Genomic DNA, 9,296 nt, shown 5'->3' on the forward strand with positions numbered 1-9,296 from the left:
TTAGGAAATATTAAATCGAGGCTCGTAATTTGCACAATACAGATAGCTCAGTAGGCCGAAAATGTATCGTCTGAAGGTTTTAAAGTAATACAGGCACAAAAGTTTCGGATATTGTCTTTTCTGTTGTGATAAGTACCCAGACAACACCAAATGTCCTAAGGACGTCCCAAGCAAGTACTGAAGTCCCAAGTCCAAAAAAGGACGTAATATGGATGTCCCATGGACTTAAGCGAACGGATGTCCAATGAACGTCCCAGAATAGTACATGAATGGGAATGGTACATATGTGCTTATTTCACGAATATTTTATGTGCCCTCCCAGTACACGTGCGCGCTCAAATTAAACTTGCGTAACCCTGCACACATAATATGCATTACGCCGGCGAGAACACAAAACACACGTTGGTCGTTGGTCCCACATTTATGTATACATTAACCTTGCGCGATAAACCGGTTCAACTCCGATGGCGCACGAATGTAGTTCAACGTACACATTATTGGGGATTGAAACCATCCGTGCGACAGACCTGCCTACTTACTTCATACTTGACAAATTCTCGGAGAAGCGGCGAGCAGTTTCGGTTTCAGTTCTTTTTGAATTTATCTTTTACTCCATAACTAATTCTAAATAGGGAGTGAAAACACAATAAAACAAAAGCATTATTCTTAGTATTTAAAATACCGAATAGCTTTTTTTTTTACTTTTGCCCTTATTATATGTTGATTATACACGGCATGGCAGCTATGGCTTCTCTGTTGCCATGGTTTCGCATTTTCTCCCGTGGTCTCCGTGTTCGCATCGGTCCTACATAGTTTCGGGGTTTCGCGCGCTTTCTCAAATAGTTTTTATAGTTGGGCTCGTGGAGCAAGCCTGCGTTTCAATCGAAGGTAAGTGTTGTCATTTGCTAACTGTTTCTGATCAGTCTGGCCTGCGGACATACGTGTGATGGCCTTGTTTTTCACCTACTTAGGTTACGGTTGTCGGGAAGCGCGCCATGGAAAACGAAGACGAAAGTAAGTTATCGTCGTATTTTTTATTCCTCCATGTTCGTAGCGTTAGTCTGCAGCTCTTAAAGTGCAGTCCAGTACTATACTCTCAATGTCACTCGCGTAAACAACACGCACACATCAATTTACTGGCGAGTGAGAATGTGAACGAAGAATACAAGCGAGCCGTAACGTCAGCATGGCTTCCATGTGTAGAGCGACTGCCTACCGTTGCGTCAGCCAAGCCGTGCAGGCCGATGTGCACGCAATATTGGCAGCTGTGGGCGAACATATTAACGCAAGGAATCTTCCTGCTGGTGTCGCTGGCACCTCCTTTCGGCCAGTGGAAGTTCGCGAATCACATCCGAACCTTTCGCTCGGCCAAGTTGCGAGGGGCATGCTATTGTGGCGGTGCGCAGGAATTTCGCAATGTGGACTAGTCTGGTGACAGCATACATAGCAGTGGATCACGTGGATTAAAACACGTTGGCGGGCTAGTTGGTTAGAATCCATGGTAGAGTGGTATAAGCGCGACTGTATGAGGACGTAGGAAGAAACAGACAGACACAGCGCTTCACTTTCAACAATAGAATTTATTTTCGCACGCATTGATAAATATATACCGTACGAGCAGAAACAAACGAAACAGCAAAAAAAGAACATTCAGTGGTGAATTTCGATAAACCGTACACGTGTGCAAGGCATGGGGAAAATATGTACTGTAGTGGTCACAAAGATAAACTGAGGAATCATATCTCCTTTTCAGATAGTGATGCCGAAGGCTTGCTTACGCACTTTTCCTCTAATTTTCCAATCTCGTAGGCCTCCACAATCTCCCTCGTCATCCTGCCATGAGCCCTATACAGAATGGAAGTATACTTTCAAACATGGGCTTGCAGGTATAATCTCGGCAGTGAATACCCAAATGACCCGAGATTGCCCTAGTGACGTTATATCGATGCTCTTTTCATCCCTCATTGAAACCTTCTGAAACGTACCTTCTTCCACATGAAAGTGGAATGGCATAGACAACGTTATGAGTACAGGTTACAAATTGTTTGCGATGTTGAGTAGAACATGCGTGCCTTTTGTTATTCAAGTTAACACAGAGAATAACAAAAGGCACGCATGCTCTACTGCCAGGATAGTCGTCCACCCTAAATTGTTTTGTCATTTATCCTGTGGTAGCAATTAAACCGGTATCATACTCAAAAGTTAATTAAACCTTTTTGTACACCTTTGCTTGGGGACCACTGGTCGTACCATATCGAGTCTTCAGCCAGGCACACTTAAACTTGCTCTTCCTTTTACTTAGCTGTTCTATTTGAGTTCTGATCAACAAACAGTTTGTTGCCTGTGAATTTTATGGCTCCTGAGGATGTGAAACTTTACGACATGCTTAGTGAACCATTTTTGTAGATCTTCCATACCATGCCTCACTTTGAACGTCGGCATGACGATCTGAGTCTGCAGGCTCAGGCCTTCACTTTATGCGCACTGTGGAGCATTGTGCTAATCTTTAACTTCACCTACAGCTCCTGACTTAGGAACTAGTTATTTTGACCTAACTTTCCATATACATATCCAGCATGAGGATAAAATCCATTTTCTGAACTGGCAGCAATGACAGTATCTGCTTAAGACTGTCAGATTGCTGGAAGCTTCATCCACAGGCTCAGCAAATTGCAGTACCATATTACATTTCCTTCAAGGTTCCTAAGCTGGCCTTTTAAGACAGCCGCTCCAACATAAGAATTTCGCTCTGCAACGTTGTTATCAAACTGGTGCACAATGTTTGTAATGCAACTTTACAGGACTATGTAAAGCTAATTATTCTCCTGCAGCTTCTTAATTGTCTCACCAGCCGTGAAACAATGCCTATGTGTTGGCCCATAGTGTTTTCTTTCTTTTTATGTGTATTTTGCATTGAGGTGAAGCATAACCAGTGGCCTCTTTCTGTTTCAGCTGTACTGTACAGACCAGCATCTATGCCATTCTAGAGAAGGCAGGTAGAAGCACAAGTGCCTGGTATGTCTTTACATATGTGATTGCGGTTTAATGTTGCTTTGTACCACACTTGTGCACTGGAGCACTGCATATTGTGATTAAGATGCATTGCACAGATCTTGGAAGAAAGGGTATATTCTGTACGTGTCCACTGTGTGGACACTTACAGAATACCCCCTTGCCCCACCATTCCAGCTTCTGCACCTTTTGTAAAAAATTTAAGACCACTTACAGGCTACTGAGGCATTTTTGAACGAATATCAGCGTAAGACATAACAGGACATGACACAAATGCTTTGTGTGTCATGCATGCAGTTTATTGGCACATTAAATGTTTTCTGGTCTCAGCTAGTATACTTAAATTTTTGTCTGCTTGTGCATTCTGCTATCGAAGAGAGTGTAAGCCATGCTGTCTTTGTTGTTTCAGATGCTTTGCACAGGTCTGTAGCTACTCACGCTGAAGCTCCAAGGTTATACACAGACTTGCAAACTCAAGGTTAGTCACCTCTGTGATGTACATCTTTGTGCAGCTGTGATTCACTGTCCCTAGTATTATTTTTTGTACATTTATTACACTATGGCCATGTGGAGCATAACCTATGGTCTGTTCTACATTCAGGTTCAGCCTACAGGCCAGTATCCACATCTTGCTGAAGCTACAAGGTCACGCACAAATCCACATGTGCTCGGTGTGTAATTCATATGCAATGTTATGTTCTTTATGCAGGTGGAGTTTAATACATGGTGTTTTTGTTTTAGGTCCTTTGCACAGGTCGGAAGCTGCTGTCTCATTCACGGAATTGCAAACTTGAGGTATGTCATTTATGGGATATGCATCACTATGTTGCTGTCTTTCATTGTTTCCACTTTATTATTTTTTTGTCCATTTATTAGCTATGGCCAAATGCCTGTGGTCTGTTTTATGTTCAGGCTCATCATACACACCAGTATCCACACCCCTTGCTGGAGCTACAAGGCCACACACGGAACCACATGTGCTTGGTGCGTCATTCTGATGTCGCATTGCTATGTTCGTTATGGTGCTGTAGTTCTTGATAGTTTTTTTAATGCAATTAGGATTCGTTGCCTACTTCAGGCAGTTTGAGCCTATCTATCTAACTATCCTCTTACGTCTTTGTTTCAGGTGGTTTATGCAGGCCTGCTTCGACGCATGCTGAAGTTGCCAGCTTCACAGAGTTGCAACCTCTTGGTATGTCCCTCATGCAATATAAATCTTTATGCTGGCTTTGTTCAGTGATTATAACATTTTTTTTGACATTTAATGCACTGCAGTCAGGCAGAGCATAACCTGTGGTGTCGTTTATGTTCAGATTCATCGTACAGGCCGGTATCCAGATATCCGACTGGAGCTACAAGGTCACACGCAGATCCACAAGTGCTTGGTATGTCATCTACCTTCTATTAATCGTTATAGGTAATAGGGTTCAGTGATGGGTTTTAGTGTTGCTAAGGCGAAATTTTCAGTATTTTATCTGTGAAGACTGATTTGTCTTGCTTTCTCATTTAATATTTACTTGAGACAAGTAATTTTTTGTATTCTATATGTACCATTCGCATTCGTGATAGTCCATTAGCACTAACTTATATTGTTGTTCATTGTAACATATTGGATACAGAAGGTGGTGCCCTTAGCACTAAATCAGCTTTGTTCTTTAGTTATCTTGCAGCTTCATGACAGAAAAATGGCAGAACCCATCTCATGATGACTGTCGATGTAATGTGATTAGCATTCAAGCAATATATCAGCACACCGCATTGCTGAAGCCACATTCATTTAAAGAATCTACAGTGGCCATTCTGAGACTATCGTTGCTTTGGCTATAGGCGACATATGGTGTCTCCGGTATCAGCTCACTTTGTTATAGCACTCACTTGGCGAGGTTGCCCGTGAGCATGACGGCATAACGAAGACTGTGTGACGAAGATGTAATGATAAAGTATGACGTCTGTGGAACAACGAAGGTATTATGACGACAACGCCATGGCGACAAGGAGATGGTAATTTTGAAACGATGACTATGGTATAATCACGACAATGTGATGACTACAGCATGAGGACAATGGGATGATGAAAGTGCATGGGGACGACTCTGATGAAGGTACGGAAACAACTGCATGACAACGATGGCGACGACAATAAGATGACATGTTTGAAGTGATGACAACAGAAAACAGTGCGATGACAATGGTGTGCTGATAGCCATGGGATTACGGTGGCGTAGTGATGATGGCACAACGAGAGTCGGATGATGTTGGAATGGAGAAGGTGTAATGACCATTACGGCTTCACGACGGCAGTATGACAATGAAGTGTCCAATCATTCAGTCATGGAGATAGTCAACTTTTTTGTCGGTCAAGGCAACTGACCGCGGGCTGACACTAAAAATTTTAATTCTGGTTTTTTTACATGCCTCTAGCAAGATATGATTATGAGCCAGGCATACCGTAATGGGGGGCTCGAGAATAATTTGGATCACCTGGGGTTCTTCAGCATGCACCCAGTGCATGGCACATGAGCATGTTTGCATTCTGCCCCCATCAGAATGTGCATGCGACAGCCAGGAATTGAACCTGCGAGCTCAAGCTTCGCAGCACAACCCCATAGCCTCTAAGCCGCTGCAGCAAGAAGTGAGCTGACTCATGAAAACCCTTTGCAATGCACAGTGATCCATAGTTTCCTTGACCGAAAAAGAAATTGGCTATCTCCGTGACGAAGAGATCAGATGCTCGTTTCGTTTTCATTAAAGACACATGTCTGGTTTTTGGGTGCTTCTTTTTAGTACCTTCTTTTTGGTTTTCTAAACTGTATATATTGCGGTTGCAGAGTAGCAGCCAGTGCTTAGTCCTATTCTCTCTTTCTCGTCCCGTTCGTCACTCTGCTTTTCTATCATGAATCCATACTAACAAGCACAGGTTCAGAATTTCTCGCAATATTGCTGGCTGTCCAGTCATTAATGTAACTGCATTTTATTTTTCAGCTTACATTCACATGTTCCCTGTTTAATGCTGTAGTGTAAATGATAAGCAGCAAGTTCTTAGAGCTCCATCTCTTAAGCTTGTGTAATTGAACAGCATGTTTCTTTCACTTGTGCTATGTACCTGTGTAAATTGAAATGAAAACAGCAAAGTGCATAGCTTCTACACAGTTTGCCTCCATAGCTTTCGGTTCACGATAGTGATGTGAGCATGAGTATTCATTAGCCAACCCTATGGCTCAGCTATGCAGCATGTAATAAAAGCTTTTGTATGTTGCCACTGGCACACTACCTTTTGCCAATGTTATCATGATGGAGTGACACTGCCATGCGTCAGTGGAGCAGTTTATCTCTTCTTCCTCCTTTAGGAGCGCGCCCTATCATTCGAGCTATGACGGTTGCTAGCGTGGACACGGTGACTTAGAAAAGCACTTGTCCGTGGTGTGGCTGCAGCGTTGCACAAACCGTCAATCCTAACTCGCACTGTTATCACAAGGCCAGTGCTAGGTGACGAAAACTATAAAGAAGGCAGGTGTTCTGCTGTTTATGTTCCAATTATGGCTGATAGTATGTTTAGTAGTGCTCATCACTGTTGCTTTTTTCGAATTGTTGCCCCATCAACTAGCATATGTACACGAAAATAGGTTGACTACTGACATACTTGACCCCTATAAAGTAAACTCAGAAAAAATTCTAAAATATGATTTGAATATAGGTAGACCTATATCTTTCTAGAAAAATGAAACACTTTGACCATGACACACCTTTATTTACCGCTCGGCTACTAAATCTTGTTAGTTGATGCCATAAGCTGTAACCTCGTCTGAACTGGCAGAGAAAACAACCTCGCTAGATGCTTCGCAGGCATCTTTGGCATACCAAATGACGTTCGTGCACCGTTGAGCGCATTAAATATGCAGCATTCTTTAAAGCCAATCTTAATAATCTCCAGACTGGCCTTACGGCAGGCGTAATGGTGGAACTCAGCTTGGTACTCTGGCTAGCTGTGTTCACAAATATGGTCGATAGCTAATTTTGGGTAACAGTTTCGAAAATAAAGGTCTGCCTATATTCGAATAAATGCGGTAATTTTTCATCTTGCAAATAGCGCTGAAATGAAAATTTACATAATACTAATGCCATTAATTTTTTTTCTTTTTTTTGTAGCCTTCATGGAAAGGGTCTCGCAGATACTTAATGGTATTAAGCAGACCCAGCAGGCCCATTCACAATACCTTAATGAGCTGCTCAGCAATGCCAACAGTGCATCTTTACAACCTTGTGACCTCCCTGATTTGCCTTTTTTGGATGCGACAGACATGCTCGACTTTGACAAAAAGCTTGAGACAGACAGACAAGCTCTACATCAGATGGTAAGTTCTCTGCTTCGTGTATTCTTGTAATTTTGCCAATTTTATGGCTGTAAGCACGTTTTAATTAGTACTCCACTTCCTAATCATGTTGCTTGATGGCCTAGGCTCCGTGTGAAATTGCCTGTCTTGTAGTTAACTACAGTGGGCTGTAGTTACAAGACAGAAATTGATACTGATGTTACTTGTGACACTAAGTCTCATTCATGACATGCTGTAGGATTTTACATTAACCGTCTACGACAATTTTAAAGATTATGAGTAAAAGTAAAAGCCAGTTAGCACTTTTCTCTTACCAAGAAATCATTTAGGTTGCAAAACTTTCAGTGTTAACTGAATCCCAATTTATCTTTATAGCTGTATTTTTTCTCGTTTCTTTTTAACTGAAGAAGCACTTGGTTGTCCAAGGAGGGGAGTCAACAAAACAGAAAACGACATGCATTCTACAGTCCCTCCTTAGCAGGAACGCAACAATAAGCTTCAATTGGTTTGGAACGAAGGGGGAAAAAATTCTCCGAGCTGAATCTGTGCAAGCTAATGTGTGGTGAATTAGGTGTAGCAAGTTTGATATCACTTACTTCTTTTTAAATCTAGTGTCAAGCAGTATACTCTCTATATTGAGGCTGCTTTGACCGATTTGATCCCTTATTGCCTAACTAGATGGATTTTCCATGGCAAGATATATATAATGTACGACATTGTAACAGCTTATGACTTATACACCTATTATTCACGCTTTGCTAACTTTAGTGCTGGTATTTAGTTTTGTCTCTTTAGTAGAGTATATACTGGTCCAAGTTTTTGTGTGGTGTGCAAAGCTTATAGGAAGGATAATTTTGCTCATGCATGCAGGCACATTGACGAATGACATCAGACATCCAGATGCCACCCTAAAGGATCTCGAGAGGGCTGCCATGACTTGGTTCCGCCATGCTGCTGAGCGATTTGCTGCTCAACAAATATAATTTTTTAAATTTCGCTGTCAAATATGATCATGCTGAAGTCAGCTTGTTGCATATTATCTGCATGGCCTGTATGAACATATTTTTTCACTAGTGTTTCATCCTTTTTTGTTTTGTTTTTAATGTTACCGTTTGCCACATTCAGAGCCATCATTTTCTTAATGTGATGTTTCCTGTGCCTACCTGAAATTTTCGTTTCCTGAAACTTAATTTCTTTACTGGTGCACACAGCTTTCATTGCCTGCTTAACTCTCTTCTAGCAGTGTAGGATTAAGAGTTAAAAGAGCGGAACTAAGACTAATTAAATGCATCATTGGCGTAACTTGGAACACTGTTGTACAATGTTTGAAAAGTGCGCCGCAATGTACACAAAAGCACCTTAGCAAGTGAATACAACTTTGAATTCTGCTCTACTAGATGAGAGTTAAGCAGGCTGTGCACACCAGTAACAAAATTAGGTTCCAGAAAATCAAAATTTCTCTTGGGCACAGGAAACAACATAGCAAAAGTTTATTTTAAACTTTGTATTAATAGGTCCTGTGAGGAGAATGTGATTTAATTACATATGTGTTCATCTTATTTATGGGAAGCGTGCAATAAAAATTAACATTTCAGTTCAACTGGCGTGAAATACTGTCTGACTTATATAGTGCATTGTCTAACATGAAATTAGTGTCGTGTATTTACAACAAAAATCCAAAAATACTAAATGTTTTAACAATTCATTTTTTCTGTCAGAGCATTTCTAAACATCAGGCATCTTCAGTGTACTCCAAGATTCGCTGCCTTATCGCATTACTTTTTCTATTATTTAATTCTGTTCTAGAACTCTTCCAGCATGATGGCCTTCAGCACGTTTGTCATTTGCTCTTTTACCTTTTCCTCGTCCTAAAAACATCTTAAAGCTCTTGTTTCAGGCTTGGAATTGAAACATGGAGAGCAATGTCCATTGTTGTCCATTTTATGTAGGGAA

At 41.3% G+C, this 9,296-nt stretch overlaps 1 protein-coding gene across 2 annotated transcripts; it reads left to right on the forward strand.

The window, feature by feature from the left end:
• The first annotated feature begins 960 nt into the window (after positions 1 to 960).
• Positions 961 to 8,937, forward strand: LOC135919158 (uncharacterized). Of its 2 annotated transcripts, none has more exons than XR_011512517.1 (10): positions 961 to 1,014; positions 2,953 to 3,015; positions 3,422 to 3,490; positions 3,614 to 3,683; positions 3,754 to 3,807; positions 3,925 to 3,996; positions 4,139 to 4,204; positions 4,339 to 4,397; positions 7,159 to 7,364; positions 8,214 to 8,937. XR_011512517.1 is itself a non-coding variant. In XM_070534825.1 (10 exons), the coding sequence occupies exons 4-10, from the start codon at positions 3,675 to 3,677 to the stop codon at positions 8,227 to 8,229; spliced, it is 495 nt and encodes a 164-aa protein (XP_070390926.1). In that variant the 5' UTR covers positions 961 to 1,014; positions 2,953 to 3,015; positions 3,422 to 3,490; positions 3,614 to 3,674; the 3' UTR covers positions 8,230 to 8,937. The 2 variants fall into 2 exon arrangements, 1 of the variants encoding a protein (XP_070390926.1); XM_070534825.1 differs by having other exon boundaries at positions 4,326 to 4,397.
• The last annotated feature ends 359 nt before the right edge of the window (positions 8,938 to 9,296 follow it).

This window comes from Dermacentor albipictus, chromosome 1, assembly GCF_038994185.2.
Source record: "Dermacentor albipictus isolate Rhodes 1998 colony chromosome 1, USDA_Dalb.pri_finalv2, whole genome shotgun sequence".
Taxonomy (NCBI): Eukaryota; Metazoa; Arthropoda; class Arachnida; order Ixodida; family Ixodidae; genus Dermacentor; species Dermacentor albipictus.